General features: G+C 47.4%; 1 protein-coding gene across 8 annotated transcripts in view; it reads right to left on the bottom strand.

Annotated features, from left to right (window-relative positions):
* RALGAPA1 (Ral GTPase activating protein catalytic subunit alpha 1) overlaps positions 1 to 21,157 on the bottom strand; it is a 234,572-nt gene extending 213,415 nt beyond the window's left edge. For 5 of the 8 annotated variants that reach the window (XM_075613327.1, XM_075613328.1, XM_075613331.1 and 2 more), the window contains exon 1: positions 20,813 to 21,157. In XM_075613327.1, the coding sequence (XP_075469442.1) occupies positions 20,813 to 20,918 (106 nt within the window). In that variant the 5' untranslated portion in view covers positions 20,919 to 21,157. The remainder of the gene's footprint in view (positions 1 to 20,812) is intronic. The other 3 variants (XM_075613333.1, XM_075613334.1, XM_075613335.1) reach the window with 2 other exon arrangements.
* Positions 21,158 to 21,954: the final 797 nt, after the last annotated feature.

Here is a 21,954-nt window from a genome sequence, read left to right as displayed (position 1 = left end):
GTGCATATGAAGTGTGGTGACCAACCGCAGCTACAGCATACAGGGTGGTATATAAAATAACCACGGCAAGATATAAGCTCTATGTGTACAGGTGTGGGATTAAATGCTGGAGGTATGCCAGAGATAGATGTGTGTAATATATGGTAGATGTCTAATGCATATAATCCACACACTAATCAATCTCCTGGCAAGTAACAGAGCTCACAGCCGCAACACACATTTGCCAGTAAACAACAACATAAATGCAGGTAGCAAAGCAGATATACGACCGTCTCCTGGGTAGGGAAGGAGGCCGATTCACTTCCACCGTCCTTAGCACCGTCCCGCTTGAAGGCGTCACGAGCGTGACGTCACTGCACCCCGACGTACGTTTCATGAGACACTTCTTCAGGGGCAGGAGCTCCTCCCAATGAGGGCGAACCAGCTCTGTGACGCCCCTAGGCAAGTCTTCCCCCCCCCCCACGGCGCGTCCAACATGGACACAAAACACACCCGCTTCACGCAGGTGACGTCACAGCCTTCGCACACCTCTGCGCGGGCTAACAGAGTATGGCCTTGGTCTTGGGTTGGTGAACGACACTAGATGGCGCTCAAATACGCTAAATGTGCAAGTGAATACTATATAGTATAAAACATAGTACAAAGTGCAAAGTAATAAAGTGACAAAACAATTCAATCACGTGCAGTGCAAAAAAGGTAAAAAAAAAAAACACACACACTCGAACCCTTGGAAGGACTGTTTCAAGGTCCACACGAACATAGGCAAAGAAGAACCAGGGGAGCGATGATACCTTAAAAAGAATAGAAACTACATAGTGCAATAATGTCTAAACAAAACACAAATGGTGAAAAGCTCCCAAAGTGAACACTCACAATATGTTAAAAATAAAAAAGCAGTATCCAACTAATATGGATGATCACAGGCTGGAGCTGGATAGGAGGTGGTACAATCTCAAAAGAGAGAGACATGGGTAACACACAATTTATCCAAAACAATAAAATTGGAGGCTTACAGGATCCAAATGTAAAAACAGCGTGGACGGTGGAGTGAAGATGGTAGCTGAGTAGCGATCTCAGAGTCACAAATACGCTGCCGCTGTCACAGAGTCAAAAATACACCAGCGGCAGTGTGTTCGTGACTCTGAGATCGCTACTCAGCTACCATCTTCACTCCACCGTTCATGCTGTTTTTACATTTGGATCCTGTAAGCCTCCAATTTTATTGTTTTGGATAAATTGTGTGTTACCCATGTCTCTCTCTTTTGAGATTGTACCACCTCCTATCCAGCTCCAGCCTGTGACCATCCATATTAGTTGGATACTGCTTATTTATTTTTTTTGTATCAATCTTTTACTGCTTATTTATTTTTAACATATTGTGAGTGTTCACTTTGGGAGCTTTTCACCATTTGTGTTTTGTTTAGACATTATTGCACTATGTAGTTTCTATTCTTTTTAAGGTATCATCGCTCCCCTGGTTCTTCTTTGCCTTAGTCTTAGGTTGGACAGTCCATTTCACATCAATTAAATTTACAAGACTCCAGTTAACTCTTTTGCTGCCAGAGGTGTCAATAATGCATTGTTTTGCAATACGTATAGCCATTCTGGCAACAAAGAGGTTTTAGTAATCAAGTAAAATAGTGTGGTTGCAGCAATTTCAGTAGGAGAAAACACAGACATGGCACCATAGAATAGTAATATTTCAGTCTGGATGGTAAAGATATCGGATAATTCCCCAAAAGTTGAGCTCACATTTAAGCAAACAATTCAAGCAAATCTCCTCTAATCAGTGTCAAAATGGTGGATAAACGTTAAGGTGGATGTGATGAATCTCAGAAGAGAGAAGAAAGGAACAATAGTGTAGATTGTAAAAAAAAGTAGAAAACTTTATAAGAAAAAAATAAAGCCTTTAGAATGTGCCCTTACAGGAAATTCATTCCGTTCAGTATGTAAGACGTGTGTAAATCAGGAACTCCCAGGTTCGTGGCAAGTTGCATCTCACCACCTCCTTGTGCTGGTGCCTGCTGTGACTCTACGTCCTGTGGCGTCTCTTCCAGCTGCCGCCACAACATTAGTTTCTGGGCAGTCACAACCGGAAGAGGCACCACCGGACGCGGAGTACAATTTTTGGAGGATTATCCGACATCTTCATCATCCAGTCTGAAACGTTACTACTCTATGGTGCCATGTCTGTTCTCTCTCCCACGGTGCCGTCTCCCGCTCCCCTATTCTCTGAAGACATTGAAAAAGAGGATATATTTGAAACGGTCTCGTACTTAAGGGTTGAGTGGAGGATTTTTTTTATTGTAGCCTATTTGGCACTATTTATTTTCACTTTATTGACTGCAATTACGATATTGTTATTCGTGTCACCATTACACCGACTGTAACTTTTGCATGTGATGCACATCTTTTATTAATTTTCACACATTTAATCACCTATTGTTCACTATAGATTGTGTATTGTGCACTTTAGCCTGATTAAACTGGGTGACAAGACATTCTTTCATGTTACACCTGAGCATGTTTTGTGAGAGCTCTACCCTGAATTTTTTTTGTATGTACAGTACAGCAAATGTGGATATTTCTATACAGCTGTGGTCTTTTTAGATATGTCACATTTATCCCACTGCAGGAATATAGCAACAAAAAACAAAGCAAATACAGGCATACCCCGCATTAACGTACGCAATGGGACCGAAGCATGTATGTAAAGCGAAAATGTACTTAAAGTGAAGCACTACCTTTTTCCCACTTATCGATGCATGTACTGTACTGCAATCGTCATATACGTGCATAACTGATGTAAATAACACGTGTATAACAGGCTCTATAGTCTCCCTGCTTGCGCACAGCTTCGGTACAGGTAGGGAGCCGGTATTGCTGTTCAGGAAGTGCTGACAGGCGCATGCGTGAGTTGCCGTTTGCCTATTGGACGATATGTCCTTACTCGCGAGTGTACTTAAAGTGAGTGTCCTTAAACCGGGGTATGCCTGTATAACCTGCCCTGCCCGGTCCTAAGGAGTTTACATCAATTGCTCATATGTGGTTACCATATCAGGGTGCTGGGCTGGATTTGTGCGGCTGGGCAATGATGGGCTCCAGGAACTTTATTCATTTAACAGTATCTTTATTGGTTACATCCATATACACTGGGAACTTGGTATAGAAATAACTACATTCTTCCTGATGCTGCCTGAACTTCCCTTGCTGCCTCTCTCTCGACCCACTAGGGAAGTGCCGAAGCTTGATTCCCTTGGCTATCTACGGAAGACCTCTGAATTAATTCTGCAGAACTTCATTCCATATGGGCCCCTGTCGGGCCTCATGCTAATCTCCCTCTGCCGGGGATAAGGATCCATTCCCTTGGGCACTGCGTAATACCTTGCGGCAGCTTGCGGAGAGGCCAGCTATGGACACTTCGATGGGGCTGGTCCAACTATGGACTACAGGACAACAGCCTGTTGAGTCCCTCTGGGCATAGGGGCCATGATCCCCTAATGGTGAAGAGAGCCACCTCTGTGGGATGTTGCATAAGAAGGGTACAGGCCCTCTCTATAAAACAATAACAGAGGATCCTTACCTATACTAGGATATGAACGTATTTACAATATTCACTGTGAGATCCCACTACTTCACCACCTCCTGGGATCTGGCTTCCATTAGTGTGTGTTTGTATACTCTAGTGACGTCACTGTCGTCAGGCAGAAGTGGGTGGAGGGAGAGGGGGTTTGGCTCGGTATTAAAGGGGTTACACCCCATTTGGCCACCCCCTGGCCTCACCTGGGAGGCGAGGGGTTAACTAGACTGAGGTCCAGTACTGTGTTTATGCCCCTGCTTCAGCACCAAATGTGTATCCCCCTGTGAATATGTATTTTCCCCATTCCAGTGTCTGCACCAACACTTACACTGGGATCCAGGCGGGAGGGAAAGGGTTAATGTTAATTTTGTGTTTACTGTATGGCCCTTTGTCCCTTTTCCCGCCTTTGCAGGCTCATTTTGCAGTCTCTCCATAGGTCGCCATTACAGCCCCATGTAACCCTATGGAGATTCTGGCGATTTGGTCCAGATATCGTAGAAGACCTGCAGGTGGAACCCGAGAGGAGGAGCGGCGGTTCCCCATTGAAAGTCAATGGAGCAATACATTTCAATGGGAATTCCTTGACTCAGACCTCCAGGAACGGGTTGGCAGCCACGCACACCGCAGACCGCAAAAGCGGAAACTTTGTCTTCAAAAGAGCTTTGATCAATTCCCGGTCAAGTTCATGTTCAATTGGCGTGGGAAACTTAGGTTCTAGGGCAACCCGGAATAAAATTTGTTTTGCCCCTAGATTCTAGGAACCCCTCACTCGACCCCAACCGGGTCCGACAATCAATGACCCCAGTAAAGGGTCGCGCTCGTTACGATGGTCGCACCATTGACCGTAATGGTGGAGAAAGCCACGTGGCTTTCAAGCACTAAGTGTTAAACAGTGTAAACTGAAAATCCATAACTCCGGTTCCGTGGGAACCAGAGGGCTGGGATTTGGCAAGGATGAAGTCACTGCTCCGGCATGACTGCATGGCAATTTCCAGCCCTCTCCGATCAACCAGATGGAGTATGGGTAAATGTGAAAAATTAGGTTTTCCCATTGACTTCAATGGCGGAGTTGCTCCATTGAAAGCCTATAGCGGCGGAGCCAATTGATTTCAATGTAAGAGTGAAATGCAGTGATTTCTTTTAGCATAGCGGAGAATCCTGCATTAAAGTTAATAGGGGATTTTTACTTGGTTTTTGTATCTACGGTTCTGGGGGTCGTGGAAGGCTGATATTTGGCCACTATGGTAAGGGTCCTCCGGCATGAAGACCTGGCAAATTTCAGCCCGCTCAGAGCCACAGAACGGATTATTTTAATATATGTTTAATATTAAAAATGTACTCTGCATCCCTGGTATTTCTAAGCCCGCGAACGCCACTGGCCCAGAAGGAATGTTAATTGCCACAGGGCGTCAGGATGTCTTAGGAAAACCCATGGATGAAAGGCTCACCGCCCTGGATTAAGAGTTCTAGGACAAAGAAGAGCAGGACATGGGTACTTGGTTAAAGTGTTGTGTTTCACACCTTGAGACAAAGGTTTTCCTGTGAAGGGACCCAAAGGGCGGACTTGGAGGCGCCTAGTCTTTTGGGAGGGGGCTAGGGAAATGAGCCCGATTAGAATAATGCCCACCCCTGTGGGCAGGTATTATCTTGCTTCTCACGTGAGGTGGCTAGGGGTAATTGGGTGGAGGTAATTGGTTATCAATGCCTGGTACCCAATGTTAGGAATAGGGCTGAAACTCCATATAAACGAGTGTAAGCTCTATGCCCATTGTCTTCGTTTTGTCTTCGTTACTACATCTACTTGTTACCTGATGTCTGAATGAATTGCCAATCCTGTACCTGATTGCTTCATTGCCCCAAACCCTGAGTAAGTGTTATATTCTTGTACGTTATTTGTGCAATCTTGTGTGTTCACCTTCTTTAAGGAATAAACTATATTTATTACTAGCTGATATACCCAGCGTTGCCCGGGATGTAAATGCGTAATAGGTAGTATTATTTATAAATGGTGGAACAATAGATTGAGTATTTGTTGGAAAGGTTGGATAATAATGTTGAAAAGAAAGATGGAAGAAAATGTTATACGATGTTGTATAAAAATGGTTTATTGTAAACACACCACAGTATAATGTATATTTTGGTGACATAAGTGATGTAAAAATGTGAGGCGGGTGTCCTGCTAGGGTGTGAGCGTGTGTGAGGCGGCAGGTGGGTGTTCAGTACGGGTGGCGCGTGGGTAGTGAGTGCTGGCTGTGGGTCGGGGTCCTGCTAGGGTGTGAGGCGGCGGGTGTGTGGCGAGTGCGTGTGACAGCTGGTCAGTGATGTTGTTGCGTAGGGGCAGGAGGCGGCAGGTGTGTGTCGAGTGTGGCGGGTGTCTGTTGAGTGCGTCCGGCGGCTGTGTGGCGCAGGGGTGTGAGCGGTGGGCGGGTGAAAGGCAGAAGTGCGGGTGGGCGAAAGGCGTTGAAGGAGGGAAGGTGAAGGGGGGGTGGAGGGGAGGTGTGGGGAGGTGAAGGGGGGTGAGGGTTGTTGAGGGGGCGTGAAGGGGAGGTGAGGGGTGTTGAGGGGGGTTGAAGGGGAGATGAAGGGGAGGTGAAGGGGGGAGAGGTGAAGGGGAGGTGAGGGGGGGTGAAGGGGAGGTGAAGGGGAGGTGAGGGGTGTTGAGGGGGGTGAAGTGGAGATGAAGGGGAGGTGAAGTGGGGGTGAGGGGGGGTGAAGGGGGAGAGGTGAAGGGGGGGTGAAGGGGGGGTGACGGGAGGTGAAGGGGGGGTGGAGGGGGGTGGAGGGGAGGTGGAGGGTGGGCGGTGAAGGGGGGGAGGTGAAGGGAGGTGGAGGGGTGGTGACGGGAGGTGGAGGGGGGGTGACGGGAGGTGAAGGGGGGGTGACGGGAGGTGCGATGGGAGGTTAAGGGGGGGTGATGGGAGGTGAACGGGGGGTGACGGGAGGTGAAAGGGGGTGACGGGAGGTGAAGGGGGGGTGACGGGAGGTGAAGGGGGAGGGGAAGTGGAGGGGAGGGGGAAGTGGAGGGGAGCGGGAGGGGAAATGGAGGGGGGGGGAAGGAGGGGGGTGAAGGGAAGTGGGGTGGGGGGGGTGTGGGAGGTGAGGGGGGGAGGTAAGTGACAATGAATGTATCATGTGGCTGCTTGCTCCCCCTTCCCCCAGTGTCTGCCGGTCGTGTGTCCCCCGCCCCAAAACATTGCGTCTGTACCCCCCCCCCGAAACCTTCCGTCTGTCCCCCCCCCGAAACCTTCCGTCTGCCCCCCCCCCCGAAACCTTCCGTCTGTCCCCCCCCCCGATACGTTCCGCCTGTTGTGGGCCGCTCACTCACCCGTCCGCCTGCTCGCTCCCTCACCCGTCTGCCTGCTCGCTCACTCACCCGTCCGCCTGCTCGCTCACTCACCCGTCCGCCTGCTCGCTCACTCACCCGTCCGCCTGCTCGCTCACTCACCCGTCCGCCTGCTCGCTCACTCACCCGTCCGGCCGCTCCCTCACCCGTCCGGCCGCTCCCACGTGGATGTGAGGTGGGAGGCAGCGTTGTGGCCGCTCCCCCGCTGTGTCCCAGGCGCTCGCTCCGCTCCCCCGCTGACTGTCGCGGCGCCGGGGTGTGAGCTTCGGGGGGGGGGAGGTGTGAGTGTGTGATTGTGTGTGTGTGTGTGTGACCTTTGGCCCGTCACTCCGCCTTAGGCCAATGAGAGGAGTGCGGGGGCAGGCGGGCCAAGGGAGCCATCTCATTGGCCTGAGGCGGAGTGACAGGCCAAAGGTCCAATGCGATTTCCTCTAGGGACACAGGGAGACACATACAGACACAGACACAGACGACGGTTTGACAAATATATAGATAGATAGCTAAGTCGTGTTCAATTCAACCCAGTGATATTTGGTTTATTATTATAACCCTGTACTAGCTACCGTGACAGGCGGGGCTTAACATCTGCTGAGTCACTCCAGCACCATGTAATGGGAAAAGGGAGTTACCGTGTGGGCCCACAGTTAACCCCTTAAAGTCACGGTAATCCCAAAGGGGGGGTTACACAAAGGAAATCATTGCCTCCATCCACCACACAATAGGCATGTCTGTTTTAGGTATATTACATATTAGGCAATTAAACTTTGGCAATATCACTCAAATGTCCTGTGCCATACAGAGACCTCCAAAGCACAACCTAACCCAATATCCATCATACCAAAAGCAGCAATTCTCAACAATTGTTTATTATTATTTCTTTATATAAAGCTGAACAGCAGCACTCAAAGCTCCATGGACTTCCTAATTCCAATATATTTAATGTATTACTTTTGTCAGTATATGGAAGGAAAAACAAAGATGGCTGCAGGGTCACCCAACCAGAAACTGCAATGTCATTCTACAATGATGTCACAGCTTTCTAGTGGCCGCCTATGTGAAGCTGACCATATTGTTTTTCCCATACAATAATTGTTGTAGGGAATTTCAAAATGAAATCTCTCAGGCCCGTAGCATGGAGTGTCACTATTGTTCTCCAGGAAGCCCCATATTTTAAATAGAGTATATATAAAAAATATTAAATACTGTATATATAAAAATACATATAAACACACATTATATATATATATATATATATATAGATAGATATATATATATAATGGAAATACAACTGTATGCTCATCTGCATGTCTTAGGCAGGTCTGCAAACCCTGTCTTTCATCATTATCACCCAGCACACAGCACTTCCACTGCAGTAAGGGATTCTGGGAAATTATATATATATATCTATATATAGATATATATAGATAGATATATACATACACATACATACATATACATATACATATATAAATATATATATATTATTATATATTTGTGAAAGCACTGTATGCCTGTCTGCATCTTCCTGTGTCCCTAGGGGAAATCTCATTGGTCCCTTGGCCCGCCCGCCCCCGCACCTCTCATTGGCCTGAGGCGGAGTGACGACACACACACACACACACACACACACACTGTTGCTTGGCCTCACTCTCCCCCGTCAGTTGGACCGCAGCTCACCTTCCACACCCCCCCCCTCCTCTCCCGGTGCCCCTCCTCTCCCGGTGCCCCTCACTCTCTCCCGGTGCCCCTCACTCTCTCCCCCCTCCCCCAAATCCCCACGCTCCGCAACATCCCCAGCCGCACCATCACCCTCACCGTGCGCCGCTCCCGGAGAGGGGAAGCGCGGCCCTCCTGCTCAGCAGCAAACTCCAGGCTCCTCCCCCCTCGCTCACAACGAGGAAAAGCGCGGCACGGCCCGGGCCTCCTGCACTCCCTCTCACGTGCGCCGCTCCCGGAGAGGGGAAGCGCGGCCCTCCTGCTCAGCAGCAAACTCCAGGCTCCTCCCCCCTCGCTCACAATGAGGAACGGAGGGGAAGCGCGGCGCAGCCCGGGATTCCTGCACTCCCCCTCACGTGCGCCGGCTCCCGGAGAGGGGAAGCGCGGCCCTCCTGCTCAGCAGCAAACTCCAAGCTCCTCCCCCCTCGCTCACAACGAGGAACAGAGGGGAAGCGCGACGCGGCCCGGGCCTCCTGCACTCCCCCTCACGTGCGCCGGCTCCCGGACGGAGGGGAAGCGCGGCGCGGGCCTCCTCACGTGCACCGGCTCCCAGACGGAGGGTAAGCGCGGCGCGGGCCTACTGCCACTCTTGCCCCCCCCCCCCCGCCAGCTTCCCGAACTCACCTCCTGCCCCAGCCAGATGCCACGGGGTCAAGGTAAGTCACCCACCGTCTCCCACCCACGCACTGTCACCCAGTCACCCACATACCCACCCAGTCACCCAGTCACTTTCACCCAGTCAACCAACCACCCACTCAGTCACCCACCCAGTCACCCACCCACTCAGTCACCCACCCACTCACTCACCCACCCACTTACTCAGTCACCCACCCACTCACTCAGTCACCCACCCACCCACTCACTCAGTCACCCACCCATTCAGTCAGTCACCCAGTCACCCACCCATTCAGTCAGTCACCCGGGGGAAGCCCAACCCTGTCGTCCGCCTTCCCCCCCCCCCCCCCCCCCCCAAATTACATCCCGGGCAACGCCGGGTCTCTCAGCTAGTATATATATATAATACTGAGTTAAGTTATGGTGAGTAAAAAAAAGTGACAAAAACCCTCCACAGCAAAGCAAATATGCAAATGAAAATACAACTGTATGCTCATCTGCATGTCTTAGGCAGGTCTGCAACCCCGCCTTTCCCCATTATCACCCAGCACACAGCACTTCAACTGCAGCAAGGGATTCTGGGAAATGACATGCATGTTAAAAATGGTTTTTGAAGCAAAAAGTGGCACTGTGTGCTCATTTGCATGTCATTTCCCAGAATCCCTTGCTGCAGTGGAAGTGCTGGATGCTGGGTGACAATGGGGAAAGACAGGGTTGCAGACCTGTCTAAGAAATGCAAATGAACATACAGTAATATTTACAGTTGCTTTATGCTTTACTGTGGAGGGTTTGTCACTTTTTTTACCCACCATAACCTTAATGACAGTGGTGATTACCTAGTCTAGTCTCAAACCTGCTTTGCCATTAAGACCAGCCTCACACTGATGATACCCATCAAGGTTGAAACATGTATGTGAGTAGGTCTAATGGCTTTGCATCTCATCCCAGCCTCTGTTTAAAAGCTGTGTTTAAAACAGCATGCATTGGCTTGAGGATTGGCTTGTGTAATACGAGCTTGAGACAAAAGGTGGCACTGAGTGCTCATTTGCATGTCATTTCCCAGAATCCCTTGCTGCAGTGGAAGTGCTGGATGCTTGGTGACAATGGGGAAAGACAGGGTTGCAGACCTGTCTAAGACATGCAAATGAACATACAGTAATATTTACAGTTGCTTTATGCTTTACTGTGGAGGGTTTTTGTCAGTTTTTTTACTATATATATATATATATATATATATATATATATATATATATATATATATATATATATATATATATATATATATATATATATATATATATATATATACACACACATACACATACACATACACATACACATACACATACACATACACATACATATATGTCAAGAGACTGTATTGCCAATTGTATCTTTTAAAGTCTCTATCTTAGTGTATTAGCCCTATCTAGCTACCCCTTCAAGCATACCATATTAGCTACTGTCTCTTCTATTATTATCTACAATTAACTGGTAATTTAGCGGCGCTACTTCAATTTTTTGTTTTGTTATATATATATATATATATATACATACACATACACATACACATACACATACACATATATATACACACACAAAACATGCTATATAAAAAACTGAACAAATTAGCCAAAAAATATATATCTCATCTAATATCCAACAAATAAATGGAAAGATACAGATCAGCTAAAAAAAGTACAGACATCCCTAAATAATCCTAACTACCAGAAAATAAGAGAAAAGAAAAACTAAATTCTAAATTCCAATACCAATGTTAAATCCAAAAAACTGGTAAAAACAGAAAAAATATAAATTACAATAAACTTATATATACTAAAAATGTAGTACACTGAAAAAAAAATATAACAGGGGAGAAAAAAGATGGATAAACTACTCATACCCTGGACAAACATAGCATGAAAAAAATACATATCCATGAACAAATCAAGGTGCCTGAGAAGATCCACAAAAATAGGGGAGAATTAGCACTGAAAGAGACAGAGAGGAAAAATACTACTCCTGTCACAAAATACTGATGACAACAAGTGCCAAAATCAAAGTGGAAAAAACAGTCCCATAGATATGAAACCTCGGGTGACAAACAGGGAAATACTCAGCTCCTAATGGAGATGAGTCCATAGGAATCCTGATAGAAGAGATTTCCTCCATATGTCAAAATCGTAGATAGAGTTCACAAGGGGTGCACCATAGAAAGTTCATCTTGCAGTAAATAATAAAATGAAGGCTACCAGTAGACACACTATACGGGTTTCGCCCAGCGTGGGGCTTCATCCCGGAGTGATTTTTTACAGTCACCAACCGCAGGACTGCACTGTTAACATCTCAGACTATACACCAAACCTAGCAGAGTCCTCAGAATTATCAAAGGGTCTCCCATTCTGCCCTACCAAGCCTATGGACAAGATTGAGCTGTGCAGTGACCTGGAAGAATTCTTCAGAAGACTGCGTCTTAAGGAGTTCTTCCATGACAGACACGACCAAGATCGTGCCAACACTGTAGAAGGAGTGCTGCTGCACATGAGCAGGGAGAAGCAAAAATACAACTAGATCCCACAAACTGGGCGCAACCCCAAACTGGACCGATACATCGAAAGCTTTAGACACAGAGCCAAAACCACCATCCTGGACAAAGGAAACAAACGTATAATCCGACACTGATCGAGAGGAGAGCCATATAATCGCTAAAGGCCAACCACAACATAATCAAACCTGCGGACAAGGGAGGAGCAGTGGTCATAATGAACACCACAGACAACTCTCTGATGCCAAGTATTACACCAAACTGCAGGAGGATCCAACAAAAACATACATGAGAGAACTCAACAGGATCCTTAAACCACTCCCGATCCACACAAGAGAACAAATTCTGGACCTGATACCAACTAACCCAAAACCTGGCACATTCTACATGCTCCCTAAAATTCACAAAGAGGATAACCATGGGCCCCTATTATCTCTGGAACTGGCACACTGACTGAGAATATTTTCGGCTGGGTGGAAGGCATTCTAAAACCACTTGTCAGGAACACACCCAGATATATCCAGGACACCACCGGCCTGCTTAACAAACTAAATGCCATTGGCCCCCTCACAACAGGAACACTACTAGCAACCATGGATGTAGTCACTTTACACAAACATCCCTGACGAAGATGGGATTTCAGCCTGCAGATACTTTCTGGGACCGCAGGAGCCACTCACAGAGACAGTGACTAAATGCATCAAATTTATTCTGACCCATAACTACTTCACATTTGGAAATGACACATACCTCCAGACAACCGGGACCGCTATGGGCACTCAGATGGCGCCACAGTATGCCAATCTGTTCTGCGCAAAACTGGAAAGTGACTCTCTTTCCACTTGTCACTTGAAACCCCTTACATACCTTCGCTACATAGATGACATCCTCCTGATTTGGACCTCTGGCGAACAGGACCTCCTACAGTTCCATGAGAACTTCAATACGTTTCATAAACCGTGGATATAACCACAGAATTGTAGACCAGAAAATCCACCAGAATACCAAGAAGTGATCTCCTTGAATACAGACAGAAAGAGACAAGCGACAGGCTACCTTTGATGGTCACATATAACCCACACCTAGAAGCCCTATGCAAGATTGCCAGGAAACTACAACCGATTCTCCAGGAAGATACAAGACTACAACAAGTCTTCCCTGAAACCCCCTTATTATCATATAGACAACCTCATAATCTCAAGAAAATGATGGTGATTAGTAAAGTATTCAACAGTACAACTGAATGCGGGACAAGACCATGCCAGGACGCAAGATGCAAAACCTGTGCAATACTCCACACAGCGGGCACAATACAATTACCACACAGGAATCTGGAGTACAAAATAAGAGGAAGGTTCACCTGTTCCTCCAGCAATGTCGTGTACCTCATGTGCATGAAATGCCCAGGGGGCTGCTACTACATAGGTGAGGCGGGACAGGGGCTAAACAAGAGAATGAATCTACATCGCCACGGCATCACACGCGGAACAAGAGACAGTCCTGTCTGTGAATATTTCTCCGACTCTGGCCATAATATGAACGGTCTGAAGGTGGCCATACTCAAAGGTAATCTTAGAACACCGAAAGAGAGACGATTGCATGAATACAAATGTATGCAACTGTTCGGGACACTTAGCGGTGGCCTAAACTGATACAGAAGTTTTATGAGTCATTACCGACACAAGTGAACTCTCTTCCCATGAGTGCTAAAGGCCATGTCTATACATACTGCGCTATATGTATGCACACACAGCTATCTCTTACACATACATATACTCAATGTAATTCCATCCCTAAATACCAATAGGGACCACATAGTAACTGCACACACTTAGTAATGCAACATTCACATTTCCACACCTACCCACACCATTGATATACACTCCCACTCCACACGCACCTTTTGTAAAGCGCTGTATACACTGTCGGCTCTTCATTCATTTATATTTACATACACACACACACACTTAAATCACTAACATACAGGGACTATTTAAACACCTAGTCATAAATCGCATCTACACACGGGGAGGGATAAGCACATTCCAAGAGAGACACTGTTTTTAAGTAAACCCCTTTGCTTGCTTTATTCATTGTAACACCGCAAGAAGAAGAGATCAGTGTATCTCGAAAGCTCACACAAATAAAAGCATTTCGTTCGCCACAGAACGGTATCGTACGTACCTTGCGACATTACGTCATCACGTTGTGTGCATCCTTTATGGCCGTGGAGCACATGGAGCTATAGTGAGGCTTACTCTGATACCTTACTGATTTGGAGGATTTCAAGTGGTACCGGAGAGACAGCGCTGTTTGGGAGCCTGATTCCAGCTGTTCTTGGACTCTCTACTTGTTGCGGATTGTACCTGCCTTGGTGGTGATTATAAATCACATACTGCCTTATTTTAACTTGCACATTGTGAGTGTTTTTAATACCCCCACCCATTCTTCCCTACATTAAATGTTACAGTGTTACACTATGGGGCGTGCGCTCTCTGTTTTGTTTTTCTCATATATATATATATATATATATATATATATATATATATATATATATATATATATATATATATATATATATATCTCTAACAAATGTATTTCTTATTTAAAACATATTGCTGCTTTAACCGTAAACAAAACGTCATTGCTGGAGCCCTATGACGTACAACAGGGTTCTTCCAATAGTTCTTAAACTGGGCCAGATCAAAAAGCATTTAGGAGTAGAAGGGAAACCATCTTATTGCAGTTTGCAAGCATTTATAACATCTGTACTATAAATATTTATATTACCTTAACCTACATGCAAGTTTCAATGTGAAAAAATGCACTTAGCTGCCTAAGCAACCAGTGCAGACTAATGTAAGAGTGTGGCTCTGATGAAGAGTGGATCCAGCTAGGCGCCATCTTTTTTGCTGTATTACTGGCAATCATCCCAAGAGTGCACATATACTATATATAATTATATGGACTTGACCGGAACCGCTTATATATATTTAGAAGATTATTATAGGTAGGGCATTGTATTGTACCATATCACTCCATCTTTCTGTTGGAACACCCTTGAGCCCCAGAATCCATGCTTGGACTTTGTCAATAATGTAAGAGTGTATAAGGGCCGCCAGTTGAGCCCGGAGGTACTGGGCATGTCATGCTATAAAATGCTCACATACGACTGGAACGGAATTTGAGCAAGCTCCTTCCACTTTGGTTCACATCACTGGAGTACAGTTGCAATCCCAAAAGACCAGCAGCACTTGTGTCCCTATCACACAGCGGCCAAATAAATATGCCATCACAAATTGTATTCCAAAACAAATCCCAAAGACTTACCATATTATAAATTATTTCTGTCATTTTAAGGGTTGCCACAGTATTAGGGAGACTTCACGATTACTGTATTCCTCTCCCAGAATCTCCTGTTTGGCACAACCCTCTCAAGTCAATGTAGTTATTATACTCGGACTACAATTTCTGCATATCTGCCATGTTGTTCTATCCCAAGCAGAAGGGATTTCCAGAGAGACTTGCATAGAAAATGACAAATCTGCTTAATAGTAGCTTGCAGTAATGTGGAAGGAAAACAACTAAGTGTAGAAAGGATTGGATCTCTGAAGATGCTGTCCCTCTAAGACCGAAGCGCACACGCATAATGATGACCGGTTTTACCAAGATCTGAAACGCATCAGTATTTTTAAATACATTCTTTAAAGTTATTCGCTTGTAAATATGGTGAGTGGAGACTATTGAGGTGTGTAACTTCCTCTGGCTGCTCCCTTTTCTCTAATGTCACTACGTATTCAACAACACTTTGCACAGCCCGAGCCACTTCACTCTTCCTTTATCAAATCTTTAATAAAGTGAAGTGTAAAGAAATCACTTGATTGACAAACATCCCGCCACTCAGATTCCCCCTAAGAAATGCAATTTGAAATTAATTCCCTGAGAAACAAAAAAAGCCAAATCATTGTTTTAGCACAGTTAAATTAGTTTAAGGATGCCAATTATATTGTTTAACTGTTTACAAAATGTAATTCTTGGCCAGCGGCTATGTGGGATTGCTCCTTTAAAGACCATCTGGATCCCCCAGTTTTGGAACTAACTACACTTCACTATATTTTATCCTACAGATCTTGCAAGTAATTCTGAACATGTTTACTGCATTTGCCACCATCCTGTCAGTAAAGAGGCTGTTCCATTGTCAGATATAAATATTTACTGGTGTTTATTGCAAAGTGAGGATGTAACAGACCATCATAGCACGCAATAGCTGCAGATTTTCCTTTGTGCCTTCATTATATATGGAAGAAAACTGGGATTTTAGCCAAACTAGTGGCAAAGAACACATGCACCACTGAACATAAGGAAGAAAGAAAAACTAGGCTATTTAAGACTTAACAGTATAAGGACAAAAAAAAGTTTTGTTTATTAAACATTTCCTTTGTACTTTAATTTAACCCTTTTAATTCCCTTATCGATGTACAGGGTATATGTCATGCACTTAATGCTTCTTTTATAGAGATCACATTCATGATCAGAATGGGAGCCCACCCCCCCCCCCACCCTTGTGTTCCCATCACTGGATCACTGGGAGGGCAATGCCCACATATGGTTGTTACTGAAGCATGGTCACAATCCCGGAAGTCAGTTGTTACTTAGTTCTTACTCGTTTGGGCAGTGACATTGAAGGGTGATTGATGCAAATTTAAACCCAAATCTGACCTAGAATATGTTCTTTTTTTTTTATGATTTAAAGCCACTTTGTCAACATAGTGAGTCGAGATGGGTGTGATTTCCAATGTCTATTCCTCTTTGTCTGATGTCACTGTGTTGAAGAACAGTTTGCACATCTAGAACTCCCCTCTCACCACCTCTCCTTATCGGCTCTATGGTTGAGAAAACAGTAAATAAAATAAAAACCTTGACTGGCAATCACTTCCCCATTTAGAGGCTCCTACAAGATTTGTTTACGAAAGCTAATTAGACCGTTTGATTCTTTACAAAACCTTTTTTCTGTCTGCTACCTATTATTGCACCTTTAAAATGTTGATTTATAACCACACTGTTTGTTTACACTTGATATTGAACAACATTCCCACATTTCACATGGGATATCACGACGCATCCTTTCTCCTTGTTGGGCCTTTTACCTACCTACTCCAACTACTTTACTCTCTAAAATCTCCCACCTCATAATGCATGGGGTCTGTGTACCACAAAGAACAAGCCATGCAAAGATTAGGGGCTTGGATACCATTGCAGTCCTATCAGTTGAAAGAAACGTTTAGCCACTCAGATCTGGTAGAAATATATATATATATCTCACATAAATGAGGAAAGAAATTACACAATGTAATCTATCCAATTATATAATCTGGGTATCAGGTAACTTGTGCCTTTCAATACATTCAAAATCGGGCACAACAAATGTCTTTCTCCACACTTGGCGTGTACATTGCACACTTTGATATTGCTATGAAACCCCCAACCCGGGTCTCTCACTCACATTTCATGCGAATCTCCCACTCCCCCCCCCCATAACCCATCCTTCATGCAAGTCTCCCACTCCCCCCCCCATAACCCATCCGTCGTGCGAGTCTCCCCCCCCATAACCCGTCCTTGGTGCGAGTCTCCCCCCCCCCTATAACCCGTCCTTCGTGCGAGTCTCCCCCCCTATAACCCGTCCTTGTGCGAGTCCCCCCCCCATAACCCGTCCTTGTGCGAGTCCCCCCCTATAAACCCGTCCTTGTGCGAGTCTCCCCCCCCATAACCCGTCCTTGTGCGAGTCTCCCCCCCCCCCCCATAACCCGTCCTTGTGCGAGTCTCCCCCCATAACCCGTCCTTCGTGCGAGTCTCCCCCCCCCTATAACCCGTCCTTCGTGCGAGTCTCCCCCCCTATAACCCATCCTTGTGCGAGTCCCCCCCCCATAACCCGTCCTTGTGCGAGTCTCCCCCCCCCCATAACCCGTCCTTTGTGCGAGTCTCCCCCCCATAACCCATCCTTCGTGCGAGTCTCCCCCCCCCCATAATCAGTCCTTCGTGCGTGTCTCCCCCATAACCCGTCCTTCGTGCGAGTCTCCCCCCCATAACCCATCCTTCGTGCGAGTCTCCCCACCCCCATAACCCATCCTTCGTGCGAGTCTCCCCCCCATAACCCGTCCTTCGTGCGAGTCTCCCCCCCATAACCCGTCCTTCGTGCGAGTCTCCCCACCCCCATAACCCGTCCTTCGTGCGAGTCTCCCCACCCCCATAACCCATCCTTCGTGCGAGTCTCCCCACCCCCATAACCCATCCTTCGTGCGAGTCTCCCCACCCCCCATAACCCATCCTTCGTGCGAGTCTCCCCACCCCCATAACCCATCCTCCGTGCGAGTCTCCCCACCCCCATAACCCATCCTTCGTGCGAGTCTCCCCACCCCCATAACCCATCCTTCGTGCGAGTCTCCCCACCCCCATAACCCATCCTTCGTGCGAGTCTCCCCACCCCCATAACCCATCCTTTGTGCGAGTCTCCCCACCCCCATAACCCATCCTTCGTGCGAGTCTCCCCACCCCCATAACCCATCCTTCGTGCGAGTCTCCCCACCCCCATAACCCATCCTTCGTGCGAGTCTCCCCACCCCCATAACCCATCCTTCGTGCGAGTCTCCCCACCCCCATAACCCATCCTTCGTGCGAGTCTCCCCACCCCCATAACCCATCCTTCGTGCGAGTCTCCCCACCCCCATAACCCATCCTTCGTGCGAGTCTCCCCACCCCCATAACCCATCCTTCGTGCGAGTCTCCCCACCCCCATAACCCATCCTTCGTGCGAGTCTCCCCACCCCCATAACCCATCCTTCGTGCGAGTCTCCCCACCCCCATAACCCATCCTTCGTGCGAGTCTCCCCACCCCCATAACCCATCCTTCGTGCGAGTCTCCCCACCCCCATAACCCATCCTTCGTGCGAGTCTCCCCACCCCCATAACCCATCCTTCGTGCGAGTCCCCACCCCATAACCCATCCTTCGTGCGAGTCTCCCCCCCATAACCCGTCTTTCGTGCGAGTCTCCCCCCCATAACCCGTCCTTCGTGCGAGTCTCCCCCCCCATAACCCGTCCTTCGTGCGAGTCTCCCCCCCCATAACCCGTCCTTCGTGCGAGTCTCCCCCCCATACCCTTCATGCGAGTCACCCCCCATACCCTTCATGCGAGTCTGCCCCCCCATACCCTTCATGCGAGTCTGCCCCCCCATACCCTTCATGCGAGTCTGCCCTTCCATACCCTTCATGCGAGTCTGCCCCCCCATACCCTTCATGCGAGTCTGCCCCCCCATACCCTTCATGCGAGTCTGCCCCCCCATACCCTTCATGCGAGTCTGCCCCCCCCATACCCTTCATGCGAGTCTGCCCCCCCATACCCTTCATGCGAGTCTGCCCCCCATACCCTTCATGCGAGTCTGCCCCCCCATACCCTTCATGCGAGTCTGCCCCCCCATACCCTTCATGCGAGTCTGCCCCCCCATACCCTTCATGCGAGTCTCCCCCATACCCTTCATGAGAGTCTCCCCCCCATACCCTTCATGCGAGTCTCCCCCCCATAACCTTCATGCGAGTCTCCCCCCCATACGAGTCTCCCCCCCATACCCTTCATGCGAGTCTCCCCCCCATACCCTTCATGCGAGTCTCCCCCATACCCAAACATTTCATGCGAGTCTCCCCCATACCCAAACACTTCATACGAGTTTCCCCCATACCCAAACACTTCATGCGAGTCTCCCCCATACTCAAACCCTTCATGCGCCCTTTCCTCTGTTGCTCGACTGCTAAAACTCTGACTCAGGCCCTCATTCTCTCCCGTCTCGACTACTGTAACCTCCTGCTGTCCGGTCTTTCTGCCTCTCACCTGTCTCCCCTACAATCTATCCTAAACGCTGCTGCCAGAATCACTCTACTCTCTCCTAAATCTGTCTCAGCATCTCCCCTGCTCAAATCCCTCTCCCGACTTCCTATCAAATCCCGTATCACGCATGCAATTGTCCTCCTCACTTTTAAAGCTTTACACTCTTCTGCCCCTCCTTACATATCATCCCTAATTTCTCGCTATGCACCATCCCGATTATTGCGTTCTGCTCAAGGATGTCTTCTCTCTACCCCCTTCATATCTAAAGCCCTCTCCCGCCTTAAACCTTTCTCACTGACGGCCCCACACCTCTGGAATGCCCTCCCACTCAATACCCGACTAGCACCCTCTCTATCCACCTTTAAGACCCACCTTAAGACACACTTGCATAAAGAAGCATATGAATAGCACCGTAGATATTACTAGACACGATACATAAAGCTTGGCCCCCTGCAGAAGCACTTACCAATATGCCCTCCTACTGTTTCTGTACGTTCCTCCTACCTACCAATTAGATTGTAAGCTCCTCGGAGCAGGGACTCCTCTTCCTAAATGTTACATTTGTCTGAAGCACTTATTCCCATGACCTGTTATTTATATCCGTTTATTATTTGTTATTTATGTGGATTACCACGTGTATTACTACTGTGAAGCGCTATGTACATTAATGGCGCTATACAAATAAAGACATACAATGCAAGTCTCCCCCATACTCAAACCCTTAACGCGAGTCTCCCCCCATACTCAAACCCTTAACGCGAGTCTCCCCCCATACTCAAATCCTTAACGCGAGTCTCCCCCCATACTCAAACCCTTAACGCGAGTCTCCCCTCATACCCAAACCCTTAATACGAGTCTCCCCCTATATCCCACCAATGTTGCTCTTCTTCCACTCCACCGTATGTGAATACTCCTCTGCCCCATATAATTTGTATATCTCTGCTCCACTAATGATTGCATCCCCACCCACGCAACTTAATGCACGTATATCTCTCTCTTCCCCTCCTAATGCATATACCCATCCCCTCCCTAGTGCATATACCCTTCCCCTCCCTAATGTCTATGTCCCTCTCTCCAGAACCCCACCTTCATCTCTGGTACCCAACGGAATGTCTCCAACCGCAGTTCTTCCTTACCTATCACGATCCTCAGGTGTTTCAGACGGGTCAGCACGTCCTTCTTGGTGTCCAGCACTTTCTGGGTTGATTTCTTCACATCCCCGTGAGTTTTTTTAGAGAACATCCCGGATCGGCTGAGGGGGGGAGAGTCAGTCACCGGGAAGGAGGACGGGAGATTTCTCCGCCAGGCTAGGGAATAACTTGTCTTCCCGGTATGGGGGGGGGACGGGATGCCCGGTCCCTGGGATGTGATGGGCGGGGTGCGGGTCTCCCCCGCTCTGACAGAAGCAGCTTACACCAACACATTCAACATGGCCGCCCCCTTCTGTCTCCAGGATAACAAACCAATCGATCGCCGAGCTATTCACCGCTCACCTCTGCCACTGACTGCATTCCAAGACCAGTGTTTAAAGATGCAGTTCCACCTATGACAACAGTGGTGTGTGTGTGTGTGTGTGTGTGTGTGTGTGTGTGTGTGTGTGTGTGTGTGTGTGTGTGTGTGTGTGTGTGTGTGTGTGTGTGTGTGTGTGTGTGTGTGTGTGTGTGTGTGTGTGTGTGTGTGTGTGTGTGTGTGTGTGTGTGTGTGTGTGTGTGTGTGCGCTCTCAAAAAGAAATTCACTTGAATGCACACCCCTAATAATTTAACATATAACCTTTAATAGTATTTTACTGAGATAAGAAATAAATGGCATGATCCCGTATTGATGGGAAACCCATCAAAGAGCCAGAGCAAATTCCAGTCACACACCTAATAATTCAAATGATGGAAAGTAAACCAAAGAGCTAAAGTCAGTGCTTACTTTAGTTACAATAGGCGTTACTGGGTAGTAAATTATATTAAGCCTTATCCCCCCCTTGATGATAACAAAGGAAAAAAGGATGGGATAAATATTCTGCTTTAGTGCATATATAGGGTGTGAACCAACTAACTATAGGTGGATGTAATATAGCCCTGGTATAGTAGGTTTGGGCTATTATTCTGTCCTCCTCCTGTGCAGTAATACCTGGTAAAGGCAGGTCTGCCAGGAGTAAATATGGGTTTTCCCCACACACTGTAATTCAGTTGGTCAGAGAAGGTAGTACTCAGGCCTTGTGTCAATCAAAGGCACGGGGGTGGGTCTACTGGATCTGTACTAAATTAACTGCCACTTCCTGATTGA

This window comes from Ascaphus truei, chromosome 9 (genome assembly GCF_040206685.1).
Source record: "Ascaphus truei isolate aAscTru1 chromosome 9, aAscTru1.hap1, whole genome shotgun sequence".
Taxonomy (NCBI): domain Eukaryota; kingdom Metazoa; phylum Chordata; class Amphibia; order Anura; family Ascaphidae; genus Ascaphus; species Ascaphus truei.
Note: the sequence above shows the minus strand (reverse complement) of the source record. Positions and strands in the feature narration are given on the sequence as shown.